The sequence below is a fragment of the Oncorhynchus tshawytscha genome, linkage group LG26, assembly GCF_018296145.1.
Source record: "Oncorhynchus tshawytscha isolate Ot180627B linkage group LG26, Otsh_v2.0, whole genome shotgun sequence".
NCBI classification, from domain to species: Eukaryota; Metazoa; Chordata; class Actinopteri; order Salmoniformes; family Salmonidae; genus Oncorhynchus; species Oncorhynchus tshawytscha.
This window is the reverse complement of record NC_056454.1, coordinates 40,961,214-40,979,646: the sequence shown is the minus strand read 5'-3', so window position 1 is coordinate 40,979,646 and position 18,433 is coordinate 40,961,214. Positions and strand designations below refer to the sequence as shown.

General features: G+C 46.4%; 1 protein-coding gene and 1 non-coding gene across 4 annotated transcripts in view; one reads left to right on the top strand and one right to left on the bottom strand.

Moving 5' to 3' along the window:
* The window catches only part of LOC112224873 (tyrosine-protein phosphatase non-receptor type 4-like), a 102,189-nt gene extending 84,450 nt beyond the window's left edge, over positions 1-17,739 (top strand). For all 3 annotated transcript variants that reach the window (XM_042306640.1, XM_042306641.1, XM_042306642.1), the window contains 12 exons: positions 730-886; positions 1,111-1,194; positions 1,558-1,614; positions 3,461-3,617; positions 4,100-4,266; positions 5,404-5,494; positions 6,642-6,703; positions 6,930-7,076; positions 7,315-7,443; positions 8,527-8,675; positions 11,163-11,298; positions 17,368-17,739. In XM_042306640.1, the coding sequence (XP_042162574.1) occupies positions 730-886; positions 1,111-1,194; positions 1,558-1,614; positions 3,461-3,617; positions 4,100-4,266; positions 5,404-5,494; positions 6,642-6,703; positions 6,930-7,076; positions 7,315-7,443; positions 8,527-8,675; positions 11,163-11,298; positions 17,368-17,607 (1,576 nt within the window). In that variant the 3' untranslated portion in view covers positions 17,608-17,739. The remainder of the gene's footprint in view (positions 1-729; positions 887-1,110; positions 1,195-1,557; positions 1,615-3,460; positions 3,618-4,099; positions 4,267-5,403; positions 5,495-6,641; positions 6,704-6,929; positions 7,077-7,314; positions 7,444-8,526; positions 8,676-11,162; positions 11,299-17,367) is intronic.
* Positions 3,749-3,824, bottom strand: trnaa-ugc. The gene has a single exon. It is a non-coding gene; the product is annotated as a tRNA-Ala (tRNA).
* Positions 17,740-18,433: the final 694 nt, after the last annotated feature.

The window sequence follows — 18,433 nt, the reverse complement described above, 5'->3', positions numbered from 1 at the left end:
ACCCCAGCCTGACCTTTTAAAGAACTAAGCGAAGGTTGACCGTTCCGTTCCCTGACTTCAATCAGTTGGGGGGAAAAGGACAGCAACTGTATTTATGTCTTACTGTCTTGATGTAAATACAGACAAATACTCTGTGTATGTCCCCGTGGTCAGTGTCAGTGAGCAGTAGTCCCTCTCTCAGCCATGTGGCTGAAGTCCTTGTGGTTTCTGTTTATTTTGAGAGAGAGGCCTGTCTGTCCGTCCTGCAGTGTCACCCCTCCCTCCCCACCAGTGTCTCCTCTGTTGTGACACCAGCCTGGCATACAGGACCCCAAACAATGTGCTCTGACTGTTCCTGACTGGCCTTAAGTTCCCCTGGGCCTCCTGGGATTTCTGTGGTTGAGTGACTGGGATGGTTAGGTACACTGTACACAACACACACCCACTGTGACTGGGATTGTAAGGTAGTTACACACTACAACACACACACACACAGGCTCTCTCTGTGGAGGAAGTGCTATAGGAGCTCTGCTCTCCTATTGGCCAATGTCCACAAGCAAATGGAGTTTCTGCTTATCTGAAAGCTCTGATTGGCTGAATGGCTTACTGAGCTCATGTTAGCTCTGTTGGATTTTAGGAAATGGAACGTGCCTTATCTTGAAAAAATATCAAGGACCTAAAATTGACTGGCTGACAGATAGACTGAAGGTCCTCTACCATGAGATTAACGCTGTCTGTGTCTCTCTCCAGCTCCCCAGAGACAGTAGATGGTCGGCCCCCGGCCCTGCCTCCAAAACAGTCCAGGAAGAACCTGAGCCAGATCATCCAGGCCCACTCCCAGCAGAGTCTCCTTGACAACCACATCAACGAGATGTACGATGTCCCCATGGCAACCGACAAGACCACGGTAAGTCCGCCCTGACTCAATCTACCACTGTTTTCATTTTGTTTCATAGTGAATTTTTTTCAGCTGAACCTAAATGACTTAGAACTAGGTCCAGGGTCATGTTTTTTCTGACCTTGTGACCTCTGAAGAACTGTGGGTCCTTCAGAGTCTCTGTAGGCTGTCAGGAGTGTACGTCCTTTCCAATGGAGACATGTATTAACACATCACTATGTCTTTCTCTACAGTTGAACGGTGTTGTCCCTCACGACAATCTGGTCCTGGTCAAGATGAGGCCCGACGACAACAGACGATTTGGCTTCAACGTCAAGGTGAGACCTCTGCCTTGTGCCTACAGTAGTGCTTTGTAGGGCCGCAGGTAACCTAGCGATTAGAGCGTTGGGCCAGTAACCGAAAGGTCGCTGGTTCAAATACTCGAGCCGTACAAGGTGAAAAATCTGTCTGTGCCCTAATTTGCTCCAGGGGCGCTGTACGACACATTTCACTGCACCTATTATGTGTGTGTGACAATGAAACATCTTTATTATATTTTTTAAATGATGTATAATGCGTTGAAATAACAATGCCTAAAGGTCACCTAACCCTACTGCTCCTAATCCTGACCATGTGACTTGACCAAGAACTGCTGGTGATATGATCAGATTGTTTAGCCCTCTCCATTGCCTTGGTTTTAGGGTGGAGCTGATCAGAAGGTGCCCGTCATCGTGTCTCGTGTGGCCCCTGGGACATCGGTATGTTAGAACACTAACCAACACCCCATACACTCTGGCTCCTGAGTGGTGCAGCAGTCTAAGTCACTGCATCTCAGTGCTTGAGGCGACACTACAGACCCTGGTTCGATTCTAGGCTGTATCACAGCCGGCCGTGATTGGGAGTCCGGGTTAGGGTTTGGACAGGGTAGGCCGTCATTGTAAATAACTATTTGTTCTTAACTGACTTGCCGAGTTAAATAAAGGTAAAATGAAAATAAAATGTCAAACATTTACAGTACACATACTCATGTTCTCCCTCTCTCAGATACTCAGGAACACGCTCACACTTTCCCTATCACTTCTGCCCTCACACTCACAATGTCTCTACCCCTCATCTCACTCTCTCTCTCGCTATTTCTCTCTCCATCTTTCCCTTCTATCTTTCCCTCGCTCTGTCTGGTTCCCTCTCACGCTCTCTCATTGGAACACACACAGTATGAAACGTTCCATTGTTTGGAACAGTAGACTCACACTTGTAGGACTGTCTGTCAATGTAAATTGCGTTGAACTGGTCTGATTTGACATCACCCAGTCATCAAATCAGATTTGATTGGTTGCATACACATATTTAGCAGATGTTAATTGCAGGTTAGCGAATTTCCAACAGTGCAGTAATATCTAACAGTAAATTAAAAATGTAGAAGAATGGAATGAAGAAATATGTAAATATTACGACGAGCAATGTAGGAGTCCGGAGTATAAATATATATGATGAGGTGTATAGTCATTAAAATGTCATGGTTTTAGAAGTTTCTGATAGGCTAATTGACATAATTTGAGTCAATTGGAGGTGTACCTGTGGATATATTTCAAGGCCTACCTTCAAACTCAGTGCCTCTTTGCTTGACATTATGGGAAAATCAAAAGAAAACAGCCAAGACCTCAGAAAGACAATTGTAGACCTCCACAAGTCTGGTTCTCGCTTGGAATTTCCAAACGCCTGAAGTACCACGTTCATCTGTACAAACAATAGTACGCAAGTATAAACACATGGGATCACACAGCCGTCATACCACTCAGGAAGGAGTGTAACCTAGAGATGAACGTACTTTGGTGCGAAAAGTGCAAATCACTTCACAAAATAGATGGCATCATGAGGTTGGAAAACTATGTGGATATATTGAAATAACATCTCAAGACGTCAGTCAGGAAGTTAAAGCTTGGTCACAAATGGGTCTTCCAACTGGACAATGACCCCAGGCATACTTCCAGAGTTGTGGCAAAATGGCTTAAGGACAACAAAGTCAAGGTATTGGAGTGGCCATCACAAAGCCCTCACCTCAATCCCATAGAAAATGTGTGGGCAGAACTGAAAAAGCATGTGTGAGCAAGGAGGCCTAAAAACCTGACTCAGTTACACCAGCTCTGTCAGGAGTAACGGGCCAAAATTCACCCAACTTATTGTGGGAAGCTTGTGGAAGGCTACCATGAAACGTTTGACACAAGTTAAACAATTTAAAGGCAATGCTACCAAATACTAATTGACTGTATGTAAACTTCTGACCCACTGGGAATGTGATGAAAGAAATAAAAGCTGAAATAAATTATGCTCTCTACTATTATTCTGACATTTCACATTATTAAAATAAAGTGATGATCCTAACTGACCTAAAACAGGGAACTTTTTACTAGGATTAAATGTCAGGAATTGTGAAAAACTGAGTTTTTACAGCCAAATACATTTAAACTCAGTTTTTCACAATTCCTGACATTTAATCCTAGTAAAAATTCCCTGTTTTAGGTCAGTTATTTTATTTTAATAATGTGTATACCACTTTAACCACAGAACTGTGGTCTGATTGCGTTCTCCTCCAACCCTCTACAGGCTGACCTGTGTGTCCCTCGCCTGAACGAAGGTGACCAAGTGGTTCTGATCAACGGTCGAGACATCTCAGAACACACTCACGACCAGGTGGTCATGTTCATCAAGGCCAGCTGTGAGAGCCACTCAGGAGAGCTCATCTTATTGGTCAGGCCCAATGGTGAGGAGAGGGCTCTGATTGGTGACTAAGTAATCTCCTTGGGTTTACTACATTTAACATTTATGCCATTTAGCAGACGTTCTTATCCAGAGCGACTTACAGTGAGTAGTAATTGCATACTTTTTGCATACTGGTCCCCCGTGGGAATTGAACCCACAACCCTGGCGTTGCAAGCGCCATGCTCTACCAACTGAGCTACACGGGACCACTATTGAAATGTGCAGTTAAAACAGGCCAAATCATTACGATATAGGTAGAAGAACAAGTGACATCAAACAAAAGAGGCTACCTTCCAATATCCACACTAGCGTATAGCATTCCAGTCATAATCCAATACCTAATACATTGCTTATTTTTAAGTGGTATGTTGGTGTGAATATTGAAACTGAGCAGAGCCTAATACTTGTTAAAGTAATAATAAGAGATGCTGTTGTGCTACACTATTCTAACTAACTGTGTTACTTCCTTCCATGTCTCTCCAGCCATCTATGACATGGTGGAGGAGAAGCAAGAGACTGAGCCAGACTTCCAGTACATCCCAGAGAAGTGTCCCCAGGACCCCAGTCAGCTGGACCAGGACGCCTGGAGGGACTCCATGAACACCCTGAAGCAGGGTCTGGTCAGCGGGGAAGTACTAGCCCAGTTTGATGTGAGTCGGTCCTCACCTCCTCTATAAATTTAAAGCTTTCATGAGCAAGACTATCACGTCTATTCCACTCAATGTTCTTGTGATTTCTTTTGTTGTACCTCGAGTCATGTGGGTCTTGTTCATTTTTTTTGTTGTCTTTTCTGAGGTGACTGGAAATGTGGCGAGAGCAATAGCTCCCCCTAGTTTGTGCACTATTGTTTTCCCCTCATTGAGCTCACAAAGGAGGTTACCACTTTCTGGAGGGAAATGTTGCCCAGGACTGGTGTTACATAAGTTCTACAGTATCAGCTTTATTGCTGTGATTTACTGTGCCCTCCAAGTGCAGGGTGACCCCCATAACTTCTAGGTTATGGCACATAAGACAACTACTATAACACCTGTTACTGTGTGAGGAATAATCGCCAAGTAACTTTATTTATTTAATTTATATTTTTACCCCCAATTTCCATCTTGTCTGTTCACTACAACTCCCCAGCGGACACGGGAGGCGAAGGTCGAGTTATGCATCCACCGAAACAAGACCCGCCAAAGCGCTTCTTAACACCCGCCCGCTTAACCTCCGCACCAATGTGTCGGAGGAAACACAGTTTAACTGACAACCGAGGTCAGCCTGCAGGCGCCCGGCCCGCCACAAGGAGTTGCTAGAGTGCGATGAGCCAAGTAAAGCCCCCCTCCGGCCAAACCCTCCCCTAACCCGGACGACACTGGGCCAATGGGACTCCCGATCACAGCTGGTTGTGACACAGCCTGGGATCAAACTCGGGTCCTTAGTGATGCCTTAAAACGCTGCGCCACTTGGGAGGCCGCAAATAGTTTACTTAAAACGTTCTGATTCTGATTGTGAACGTTCAGACATAGCAGGTGTTCTGATTCTGAATGTTCAGACATAGCAGGCGTTCTGATTCTGAATGTTCAGACATAGCAGGCGTTCTGATTCTGAATGTTCAGACATTGCAGCTTTCTCCGTCTGTACATTTCATGTTTGATGCTTTGCTGAAATATCATGGTTCCTTGCTCCACATTTCTAAATGTATTGAGGGGGTTAAAGAACGAGGTGCTTCTGTAGAGTTAAAGTCAGATTTGAGATTACCAGTCAAGGTTTTTTTTTCTCCTAACGCTTTTATTATTTTCTCACAGCAACTCTACCGGAAAAGTCCTGGAATGACAATGTTGTGTGCCAAATTACCTCAAAACATTTCCAAAAACCGCTACAGAGACATCTCACCCTGTGAGTATCACATCACACTACAGTCTCCTACACACAGTTGTCTTCACTTTTCTTAGTCTGTGTTAACAGACTGTGTTAACCCACCATTTCACACTCCTCTCCTCCTTTCTCTCTCTTCTCTCTCTCCCCTGTCTCTCTTCTCTCTCTCCCCTGTCTCTCTCTTCTCTCTCTCCCCTGTCTCGCTCTTCTCTCTCTCCCCCGTCTCGCTCTTCTCTCTCTCCCCCCTGTCTCTCTCTCCCTCCCCTGTCTCTCTCCCCCCCTGTCTCTCTCTCTCCCCTGTCTCTCCCTCCCCTGTCTCTCTCTCTCCCCTGTCTCTCTCTCTCCCCCTGTCTCTCTCTCCCCTGTCTCTCTCTCTCCCTGTCTCTCTCTCTCCCCTGTCTCTCTCTCCCCTGTCTCTCTCTCCCCCCTCTCTCTCTCCCCTGTCTCTCTCTCTCTCTCTCTCCCCTGTCTCTCTCTTCTCCCCCACTGTCTCTCTCTTCTCTCTCTCCACTGTCTCTCTCTTCTCTCTCCCACTGTCTCTCTCTTCTCTCCCCACTGTCTCTCTCTTCTCTCTCTCCACTGTCTCTCTCTTCTCTCTCTCCACTGTCTCTCTTCTCTCTCTCCCCTGTCTCTCTCTTCTCTCTCTCCCCTGTCTCTCTCTTCTCTCTCTCCCCTGTCTCTCTCTCTCCCTGTCTCTCTCTTCTCTCTCTCCCCTGTCTCTCTCTTCTCTCTCTCCCCTGTCTCTCTCTTCTCTCTCTCCACTGTCTCTCTCTTCTCTCTCTCCACTGTCTCTCTCTTCTCTCTCCCACTGTCTCTCTCTTCTCTCTCTCCACTGTCTCTCTCTTCTCTCTCTCCACTGTCTCTCTCTTCTCTCTCTCCACTGTCTCTCTCTTCTCTCTCTCTCCACTGTCTCTCTCTTCTCTCTCCACTGTCTCTCTCTTCTCTCTCTCCACTGTCTCTCTCTTCTCTCTCTCCACTGTCTCTCTCTTCTCTCTCTCCACTGTCTCTCTCTTCTCTCTCTCCACTGTCTCTCTCTTCTCTCTCTCCCCTGTCTCTCTCTTCTCTCTCTCCCCTGTCTCTCTCTTCTCTCTCTCCCCTGTCTCTCTCTTCTCTCTCTCCCCTGTCTCTCTCTTCTCTCTCTCCACTGTCTCTTCTCTTTCCTTTTTAGATGACGCCACACGGGTCATTCTGAAAAGCACAGATGACTACATCAATGCAAATTACATCAACGTGAGTTTCTCTAACCTCCTCCCTCATCACATATGCTGTTCGCCTCAGTCCACCCACACTACCATGGACTCTTTGTTCAGCAGGCCTAAAATAGACCTCTGTCGGCCAAGATGGAGGTGTAGTCTCCACTCCAAGGACTGGAAATGGACCCATGCTCACATGCCCACACACTGTTGATCGTTAACAGCCCTTACACACAGGTCTTATTCTCCTCCCTGTACTCTAGATGGAGATCCCAGCATCCAGCCTGATCAACCGGTACATTGCATGCCAGGGCCCGCTGCCCAACACGTGCCCAGACTTCTGGCAGATGACCTGGGAGCAGAGCTCCTCCATGGTGGTCATGCTCACCACCCAGGTGGAGAGGGGACGGGTATGTACAGTAGGGTTAGACATGTACTGTATCCTCTCTGGGCCTCCAGGGAAAGGAGACAGGAGTTTTTCCTGAACAATGTAACCTAAGAAGGAAAAACTCCAGGCCCGAGTCATGCACTCAATATAAACAGGAGTTTTTCTGGAGTAAAGAAACATTTAATTGATCCTGTTTTTTTCTATCATGATGCCATACTAATCTGTGTCTGAGGTCTTATGTTGTTGCTCTGTGCCGACAGGTAAAGTGTCATCAGTACTGGCCCAACCCTGACAGCACTGCCTCGTACGGCCGCTTCCAGCTGGCCTGTCTCACCGAGGAGGGTAATTCTGCCTTCCTGGTCCGAGACATGACCCTGACTCACCTCGAGGTACATGACGCTCACAAGTCAGTGTTGTCATTAGCACTGGCCATTGGGAAACACAACTATTTGGAAGTCAAAGTAAACTTAGCGAAATGGTGGATCACAGCTAAAAAAACCTGATTCAAAGCGTTACGAACACAGCATTGGGACTATCGCTTTCAGCGTTTAAAAGAGTTGGCATGGTGACGTGTGTGGGCTGTTCTTTTTCGGCCTCGTGCGGTGCACCTACGGTGGATCATCGTGTTGCCATGGGGACCAGCAGCTACAGCCATGAGGCTTCCAGTATTAACATGCAGCCTGTGTGTGTTACCATAGCGACACTGATAGACGATGTTGAAAGGGCAAACACACATCCCATAATAGTTTTTGATTAACCGTGCTGGTCTGGCTGTGCTCCACCATTGTCAGTGAGGTGTCTCAGTGTGTGTCGGTGAGGTGTCTCGGTGTGTGTCGGTGAGGTGTCTCGGTGTGTGTCGGTGAGGTGTCTCGGTGTGTGTCGGTGAGGTGTCTCGGTGTGTGTCGGTGAGGTGTCTCGGTGTGTGTCGGTGAGGTGTCTCGGTGTGTGTCGGTGAGGTGTCTCGGTGTGTGTCGGTGAGGTGTCTCGGTGTGTGTCGGTGAGGTGTCTCGGTGTGTGTCGGTGAGGTGTCTCGGTGTGTGTCGGTGAGGTGTCTCGGTGTGTGTCGGCGAGGTGTCTCGGTGTGTGTCGGCGAGGTGTCTCGGCGAGGTGTCTCAGCGTGTGTCTCGACGAGGTGTCTCAGCGTGTGTCTCGGCGAGGTGTCTCAGCGTGTGTCTCGGCGAGTGTCTCAGCGTGTGTCTCGGCGAGGTGTCTCAGCGTGTGTCTCGGCGAGGTGTCTCAGCGTGTGTCTCGGCGAGGTGTCTCAGCGTGTGTCTCGGCGAGGTGTCTCAGCGTGTGTCTCGGCGAGGTGTCTCAGCGTGTGTCTCGGCGAGGTGTCTCAGCGTGTGTCGGTGAGGTGTCTCAGCGTGTGTCGTGGTGGGATGGTAATAAAGGGGGGTGCAGAGCAGACAGTCTTTTTGTTGTTGTCATGGCGACATTGCACTGACTGTAGTGTTTTGTTGCCATGGTGACAGAGCGAGGAGGTCCGGGAGTTGACCCAGATCCAGTACGTGGCCTGGCCGGACCATGGCGTCCCAGATGACTCCATGGACTTCCTGGACTTTGTCAGCCTGGTGCGAAGCAAACGAGCCGGCAAGGATGAGCCCATGGTGGTCCACTGCAGGTAGGGAACATAATGCATGACACACATCCTTAGATGTATAGCAAGAAATGGTCTATGTTTTCACTAAACAACTCATCACAGGATCCCTCGATCTGACCTCAGCCCTTGTGTCTCAACTACAGAGGCTACTCCTCTCCCTGTTTGTGGAACTGTCTGAATGTTCTACTAGACTCCTACACACTGCTGTAGTACACAGCCCAGTGGAGCTGTCTGACTGTTCTACTAGACTCCTACACACTGCTGTAGTACACAGCCCAGTGGAGCTGTCTGACTGTTCTACTAGACTCCTACACACTGCTGTAGTACACAGCCCAGTGGAGCTGTCTGACTGTTCTACTAGACTCCTACACACTGCTGTAGTACACAGCCCAGTGGAACTGACTGACTGTCTACTAGACTCCTACACACTGCTGTAGTCCACAGCCCAGTGGAGCTGTCTGACTGTTCTACTAGACTCCTACACACTGCTGTCTACTAGACTCCTACACACTGCTGTCTACTAGACTCCTACACACTGCTGTCTACTAGACTCCTACACACTGCTGTCTACTAGACTCCTACACACTGCTGTCTACTAGACTCCTACACACTGCTGTCTACTAGACTCCTACACACTGCTGTAGTACACAGCCCAGTGGAACTGACTGACTGTTCTACTAGACTCCTACACACTGCTGTCTACTAGACTCCTACACACTGCTGTCTACTAGACTCCTACACACTGCTGTCTACTAGACTCCTACACACTGCTGTAGTACACAGCCCAGTGGAACTGACTGACTGTTCTACTAGACTCCTACACACTGCTGTAGTACACAGCCCAGTGGAACTGACTGACTGTTCTACTAGACTCCTACACACTGCTGTCTACTAGACTCCTACACACTGCTGTAGTACACAGCCCAGCAGCCCAGAACACTCCAGATAGAACACCTACACACTCAAAGTCCACATCTCAGGTCTTACTTTAGCCAAGTTATATGCCTATCTGACTAGGCCAATACATGTCTCAACAACACACTGGAATGTATTTAATGTATAGAGCCCAGGGATTGGGAGATTTCTGGATTCGAATCTGGACTTAATTCCATAAACCGATCTTTGTGTGTTGCTATACGCCAGAAAAATAATTATCCACTGATTTAACCCTCTAGAGTCTAAGCCGCAGGGGGTTCTACTGAGTTAACATATGGAAGTGTTTTAAGATGGTCATACCATGGATCATTTAGATATTTGATATTTTAGGACCCCTTCAGGTATAAAAAAAATATATTTTCATGTTTTTTTGTTAGATAAAACATTGAATTTGGCCGTACTGCTATTAGCCCATGTTAAAGCATTGAATAACAGATTCACTACATGGAACAACAGACAGTCCCCCAAAACATCTAAAGGAAGTTTGTTCTGAAGTGTCTGTTCTATATCTGAGAGATACAAGATAGATCAGGAAACTATTGTATTTATTTTGACACATATTTAACCCCTTTTTTTAGGCGCTAAATTACTTCCATACATTTTTTTTTACTGGTACCCGGTAACCTTCAGGCAAGTCTTGTGAGGCTTGTGGGGGCGGAGTAGAGAAAAACAACAGAGAGACTCACCTTTCCGTAGAGGGGTCATAATAGTTTGTGGGCCATACCGTTCGCATCCTGCAGACGTTCTCTTGAGAAGGCCGATTTTCGGGATGTCTCATGGTCTAACAAACACCACTAGCTCTGCCTCCTTTCACTGCAGACGTAGAAGACTGATTTTCGGGATGTCTCATGGTCTAACAAACACCACTAGCTCTGCCTCCTTTCACTACAGACGTAGAAGATTGATTTTCGGGGTGTCTCATGGTCTAACAAACACCACTAGCTCTGCCTCCTTTCACTGCAGATGTAGAAGACTGATTTTCGGGATGTCTCGTGGTCTAACAAACACCACTAGCTCTGCCTCCTTTCACTGCAGATGTAGAAGACTGATTTTCGGGATGTCTCGTGGTCTAACAAACACCACTAGCTCTGCCTCCTTTCACTGCAGACGTAGAAGACTGATTTTCGGGATGTCTCGTGGTCTAACAAACACCACTAGCTCTGCCTCCTTTCACTGCAGATGTAGAAGACTGATTTTCGGGATGTCTCATGGTCTAACAAACACCACTAGCTCTGCCTCCTTTCACTGCAGATGTAGAAGACTGATTTTCGGGATGTCTCATGGTCTAACAAACACCACTAGCTCTGCCTCCGTTCACTGCAGATGTAGAAGACTGATTTCAGCAGATACGGTGGCTTGAGATACAGCCCATGCAGATATCTGGTTTAAACAGAGATTTTTATGTGGATTTTTTTACAATGCTCTTTGGATTTCAGCGGGGCTGCGGAAATTGACTCGAGGGTTTTAAAAGGGAGAAATGATGTCATGAGTTTGTGAAACTTCTTCCTCCGCCCCCCTTCCCTCCTCTCCTCCTCCTCTCCCCTTCTCTCCCGCTTGTGTGTCATCACTCAGCGCAGGGATTGGCCGAACGGGAGTTCTCATCACCATGGAGACAGCGTTGTGCCTGATGGAGTGCAGTCAGCCCATCTATCCATTAGACATAGTCAGAACCATGAGGGACCAGAGAGCCATGATGATTCAGACACCTGTAAGTCCTCCTTTCTTTTCTTCATCCTCCTTTTCTAACCTTCTATTAATCATCCTTCTCTCTCTCTCTCTCTCTCTCTCTCGTTCTCTCTCTCTCTCTCTCTCTCGTTCTCTCTCTCTCTCGTTCTCTCTCTCTCTCGTTCTCTCTCTCTCTCTCGTTCTCTCTCTCTCGTTCTCTCTCGTTCTCTCTCTCGTTCTCTCTCTCTCTCTCTCGTTCTCTCTCTCTCTCTCTCGTTCTCTCTCTCTCTCTCTCGTTCTCTCTCTCTCTCGTTCTCTCTCGTTCTCTCTCTCTCTCTCTCGTTCTCTCTCGTTCTCTCTCGTTCTCTCCATCTTCCTCTCACTTCCTTTACTCATTCTCTTTTACCCCTTCTCTTTTCCTCCTCACGCTCTCTTCTTCCTCCTCCTTTTCTGGGCAGGCTCGCCTCTCGCCTCCTCTAAGATGGCTCCCTTTAGACTTTGAAGACAACCGAAACAATCTGTGTTAGTGTGTTAAGTAATAACAGATGGAGCACAGTGTAGAATAGAACAGTGTTACTACCTGAAAGGAGAGGATCATCCTACTAGGAAGATGTTTTATTCATCCTTGTTGTATTGTCAGTGGTAGACTTTCCATTGTTACAGTCTACCAGTGATAATCTCTTGTGCCATGAGAATGCCATTGTCTCTCCAGATTCCCATTTTTAGGCTAGGTGTAAGGATTTTGTTTCGTACATTCGCTGGGTTCTCTGGTATTGAGTCTGGGCTACAGTATAATACAGTATATACATTGAGCTCAAAGTATTGGGACAGAGACACATTCTTTGTTGTTTTGGCTCTATACTTCAGCAATTTAGATTTAAAATGATACAATGCCGTTAAAGTGAGGACTGTCCTCTTTAATTTGAGGGTATTTTCAATCATATCGGTGTGAACCGTTTAGAAATCACAGCACATCCACCCATTTTAGGGGACCAAATGTATGGGAACAAATTAGCTTACATTTGTATTTAACAGGGTATGTGAGTGGAGTTGAGCGGTTTGAAATCCCTCTCATCGCTCATGGGAGCGCTGCTTGCTCATGGGAGCGCTGCTTGCTCATGGGAGCGCTGCTTGCACACCGATGCTCCACGTCCTTTCCAAAATCACTCCATTCATTAAAATCACCATTTAACCAACACCCCATCTATTTTTGTGACGACCTGGACCTACCATTTAACCAACACCCCATCTATTTTTGTGACGACCTGGACCTACCATTTAACCAACACCCCATCTATTTTTGTAACGACCTGGACCTACCATTTAACCAACACCCCATCTGTTGTAATGACCTGGACCTACCATTTAGCCAACACCCCATCTGTTGTAACAACCTGGACCTACCATTTAACCAACACCCCATCTGTTGTAACGACCTACCATTTGCTTTTGAAGTATTGAAACCAAACCATATGATTTGAATGAAAAGTATTTAAATAAACAACAGGAAAAGGTAACTAAGAAGCGTTCATCATTTCAAATAGGCAAACATGTCGTATTATACATCATTATAAACACTCTCAATAGGAGCCAAACAGGGAGCCTAAGAAGGAACAAAAATGAATTATTTAGGCCATATTATTTCAAGGCTATAGCCTACAAATAAATAAATTGTGAATCATTTGCGAGTGCGACACACTAGGCTGGTAGGGACATAACGCGCTTAGAATTTAATCAACAAATAATTTAATAATAATTTGTTGTATTCAATCATTATAGTCTATAAATGGCACATATAGGCTGTGACTTACTTAGAATGAAATGCACATTAAATAAAAAATGCCTTATTAGGCTCCATCTACAGTGCCTTTGAATTCATTTTTAGAAACATGAGTTTAGCGAGAGTCTCATGCGATGGTACTCGGAGAGCAGGCCAGCACCAGTGAATACCCTCTCAGTGCTTGCAGAGCCACTGCGGATGCTGAACACCCGTTGGGCCACTCTTGCCAGACTGGATGTGTCGTTTTTTTCTATTATTTTTTCTGTCGGTACGCCTAAAGGGTTTTAGTTCAAACAACCCTATCAAAACAGAAAGGTTCTTGAAAGTGGTAATAGACCCCTTTCCAGAACACGACACACTGACGTCAGATGTACGCGACTCTTGGCTGCAGTCAGAAAGCCATCGCCATCTGCACCCATTCAACATAGCCATAGCCTTTAAGTTTTTATTTCTTCATATACTCATATACATTCCCAACCAGAAACCGTGGATTGATGGCAGCATTCGCGCAAAACTGAAAGCGCGGACCACGGCTTTTAACCAGGGCAAGGTGACCGGAAACATGACTGAATACAAACAGTGTAGCTATTGCAAGGCAATCAAACAAGCTAAGTGTCAGTATAGAGACAAAGTAGAGTCGCAATTCAACGGCTCAGACACAAGGTATGTGGCAGGGTCTACAGTCAATCACGGATTACAAAAAGAAAACCAGCCCCGTCGCGGACCAGGATGTCTTGTTCCCAGACAGACTAAACAACTTCTTTGCTCGCTTTGAGGACAATACAGTGCCACTGACACAGCCCGCTACCAAAACCTGCGGGCTCTCCTTCACCGCAGCCAACGTGATTAAACCATTTAAACGTGTTAACCCTCGCAAGGCTGCAGGCCCAGACAGCATCCCCAGCCGCGTCCTCAGAGCATGCGTAGACCAGCTGGCTGGTGTGTTTACGGACATATTCAATCAATCCTTATCCCAGTCTGCTGTTCCCACATGCTTCAAGAGGGCCACCATTGTTCCCTGTCCCAAGAAAGCTAACTGAGCTAAACGACTACCGCCCCGTAGCACTCACTTCCGTCATCATGAAGTGCTTTGAGAGACTAGTCAAGGACCATATCACCTCCACCCTACCTGACACCCTAGACCCACTCCAATTTGCTTTACCGCCCCAATAGGTCCACAGACGACGCAATCGCAACCACACTGCACACTGCCCTAACCCATCTGGACAAGAGGAATACCTATGTGAGAATGCTGTTCATCGACTACCGCTCAGCATTTAACACCATAGTACCCTCCAAACTCGTCATCAAGCTTGAGACCCTGGGTCTCGACCCTGCGCTGTGTAACTGGGTACTGGACTTCCTGACGGGCTGCCCCCGGGTGGTGAGGGTAGGTAACAACATCTCCACCCCGCTGATCCTCAACACACGCCCCACAAGGGTGCGTTCTGAGCCCTCTCCTGTACTCCCTGTTCACCCACGACTGCGTGGCCATGCACGTCTCCAACTCAATCATCATGTTTGCGGACGACACAACAGTGGTAGGCTTGATTACCAACGGCCTACAGGGAGGAGGTGAGGTCCCTCGGAGTGTGGTGTCAGGAAAATAACCTCGCACTCAACGTCAACAAAACAAAGGAGATGATTGTGGACTTCAGGAAACAGCAGAGGGAGCACCCCCCTATCCACATCGACGGGACAGTAGTGGAGAGGGTAGTAAGTTTTAAGTTCCTCGGCATACACATCACGGACAAACTGAATTGGTCCACCCACACAGACAGCGTTGTGAAGAAGGCGCAGCAGGGCCTCTTCAACCTCAGGAGGGTGAAGAAATTCCACTTGTCACCAAAAGCACTCACAAACTTATACAGATGCACAATCGAGAGCATCCTGTCGAGCTGTATCACCGCCTGGTACGGCAACTGCTCCGCCCACAACCGTAAGTCTCTCCAGAGGGTAGTGAGGTCTGCACCACGCATCACCGGGGGCAAACTACCTGCCCTCCAGGACACCTACACCACCCGATGTCACGTGAAGGCCATAAAGATCATCAAGGACAACAACCACCCGAGCCACTGCCTGTTCACCCCGCTATCATCCAGAAGGCGAGGTCCGTACAGGAGTATCAAAGCAGGGACCGAGAGACAGAAGCTGTTTTTCAATCTCAAGGCCATCAGACTGTTAAACAGCCACCACTAACATTGAGTGGCTGCTGCCAACATACTGACTCAACTCCAGCCACTTTAATAAAGGAAATTGATGTAAAAAATGTATCACTAGCCACTTTAAACAATGCCACTTAATATAATGTTTACATACCCTACATTACTCATCTCATATGTATATACTGTACTCTATACCATCTACTGCATCTTGCCTATGCCGTTCTGTACCATCACTCATTCAAATATCTTTATGTACATATTCTTTATCCCTTTACACTTGTGTGTATAAGGTAGTAGTTGTGGAATTGTTAGGTTAGATTACTCGTTGGTTATTACTGCATTGTCGGAACTAGAAGCACAAGCATATCTCTACACTCGCATTAACATCTGCTTACCATGTGTATGTGACAAATACAATTTGATTTGATTTACTTCTAATGATGTTTTTTTTCTGGCTTGAACAGTCGCCAAGATTATATTTGGTTGTGATCTCTGCAAAATAACTATTTTGGATGCAGCATTTGTTAGCTAGAATGGTAACGCTCATTGATATAGGCTGTAGCAAAATCTAGCCAAAGAGCCGTTTTACTGGTTGAAGTTCAAGTGTTATCTAATTATAATGCAGTTGATTTGCGATGTTGACATAAACATTATATTAAGACATTCTTACGAGCCATAACATCCAATTGTAATCCAAAAGCAGTGTGAAATGCACTCGTAAGCAACATGTAAATTGAGTTGGTTTTTTTTGCTATAAGAACAGAAGGCCCCTGTGTTCTGCCACCAACTTGCGTGCATTTCCCTCGTGCGGCAACACAGGAAGTGGTCTATATGCCTATTGAGCCAAAATCAATGATGACCTATTGTGTATATAATAATAGAATGAAAATGAACGAAACTTTTAAGAGATCGGATTTTTTGTTTATAAATACTCTGCTACAATGACACCCTTAGGTAGCTTCCCTCCTCATTCCTTTCTGTTGGCATGTACACCTCATGCTTTCAGGATACCCGTCTTTCCACAAGGTTTCTTTAGTCACCGCATCACCGCACTCCCTCTCTTGCTCTTGGTCCTCCTCATCTTTGTAAGTCATCTTTTATAAAAGATATTTAACATACTCCATGACAGTGTCTAAAGCAAGGGGCTATAGGGGTGGCAGGTAGCCTAGTGGTTAGAGCGTTGGACTAGTAACCGAAAGGTTGCAAGATCGAATCCCCGAGCTGACAAGGTAAAAATCTGTCGTTCGGCCCCACTAGGCCGTCATTGAAAATAAGAATTTGTTCTTAACTGATTTGCCTAGTTAAATAAAGATAAAAATATATATACAAAAACCAGCAGCACACAAGTAAACAACAAATGCATGCTGGGCCGGGCAAAAGCTCGTTAAGTGAGCGTTACTGGATCGGACGAGAAGGCCGACGCCCTAGCTTTCAGTCAAATGGGGCAAGCTCCTCGCTCTGCTCCAGCTCCACTCACACACTGGTATTAAAGTAGTAAAAAGTTAAGTATTTGGTTCCATATTCATAGCAGGCAATCATAATGCTAGAGTTAGAAAGCTATTGACCCTGGTCAAAAGTAGTGCATTATATAGGGAATAGGGCTCTGGTCAAAAGTAGTGCACTATATAGGGAATAGGGTGCTGTTTGGGAAGCACACTCTCTTCTCAGTCTCTGAAGAACTTCACATGAGTACAATTTGGCCCCGTGCTCAGAACCAGGGTAGCGGGGGTAGAGAGGCTGCTGCAGCGGTAATTTCATTAGAATATGCTGAGCTCTAATGAGGCTAGGACACCCTCAGGGTCCAGGAGAAAGAGGTGGAAGATAATGGCACCAGGGGAAGAGAGTGGGCTTCCTTTCTCCTGTCATGCACACTGAACTAAGTATGTGTGTGCACATGCATACACACACACACACCCACACAACACACCCTTTTCTTAGTACACAGACACACACTGACATAGACATAAACACATATGTACATACGCGCAGACACATTCGCGACACCCACCACCGCATTACCCACCTCAGGGAAGTTTATTCACGCCTGGCTCCCTCTGTATCCCAATCACTGGCTGTCCTGGCTCCTTTGCTCATGCCTTGCCATTGGCTCCTAATGTTGTTGACATTCTCTTCCTTCCCCCTCTCTCTTTCTCTTCTGTGTCCTCAGAGCCAGTACAAGTTTGTGTGTGAAGCAATCTTGAGGGTCTATGAGGAAGGCCTGGTCAAACCCCTGAAGCCCACCCTTTACCAGAGAGAAGAAGAACGAGGGGGAGAAGAAAATGGAGGAGAAGCAGTAGGAGAGGAGGAGGAAGAAGAGGAGGAAGAGGATGTTAGCCTTAGTGTTAGCGCTAGTGTGACCAGTGTGACGAGTGAGACTAGCGCAACCAGCGATTGCCCTGAACCCTGACCCCTTTGACCTGACCTGGGTCAGCCCAGCGCCAGGGAGGTGGAGCCCTGGTTGCCATGCTTACCGCCATGGGCCGAGGAGAGAACAAAGCACTGTTGCACTTTACGCCGTCAAAAAAACAAAAAACTGAAAGTCATGGACAAATGAATCCAGCAGTTATGTTGAATAGGTACCGTTAGGGGTATTGTGTGTTCAGGGTTAATTTAAAAAAAAGACATTTAAAACATGGTGAAATTGCTGTAGTAGTGCCGTAAGTACAATGACTGGGCGGGGCTGTGAGAGAGGGAGTGTTTTTAAAAGTGATCGATAAGCCCCTCCAAATGAATCTGCCTCCTTTTCTTCTCTGTCCCTCCGGTCCAATGAGAGACGCTATCTTTTTTTCAAATAATATTTATTGTGTTTTAGTTTGTCAAACCCTGTTCATTGAACAACGTGTACGTTAGAGTGAGTCTTAGCTTCAGGCATCCCAAATTAAATCATAGGTAGTAAAAGTTGTCATTCTTTACTTTTTAATGAAAAAAGTGGTTTAATTTATTATATATTTGAGCTTTTGACAAATTCAGACACTACACATCAGAGCACTTTGTGTCTACCCCTAGCTAACCTTGTGGCTGATGTGGCGCTATGCCTTGGGTTTTGCATAGAACAAACAAGGAGCCATTGATGGGCATTGATTGGCATGTTAAACTTTCTAGTTGGTCAACTTTTAGAGCTGTTTACTGTGTCAAGACAGGGGGACGATCTACTCTAAGCAATTTGACAAAGTCCACAGCCACTAAGGGGAGGCTCGACCTTAAAACAATATTTTAAGTTACGTTCCTCTCTG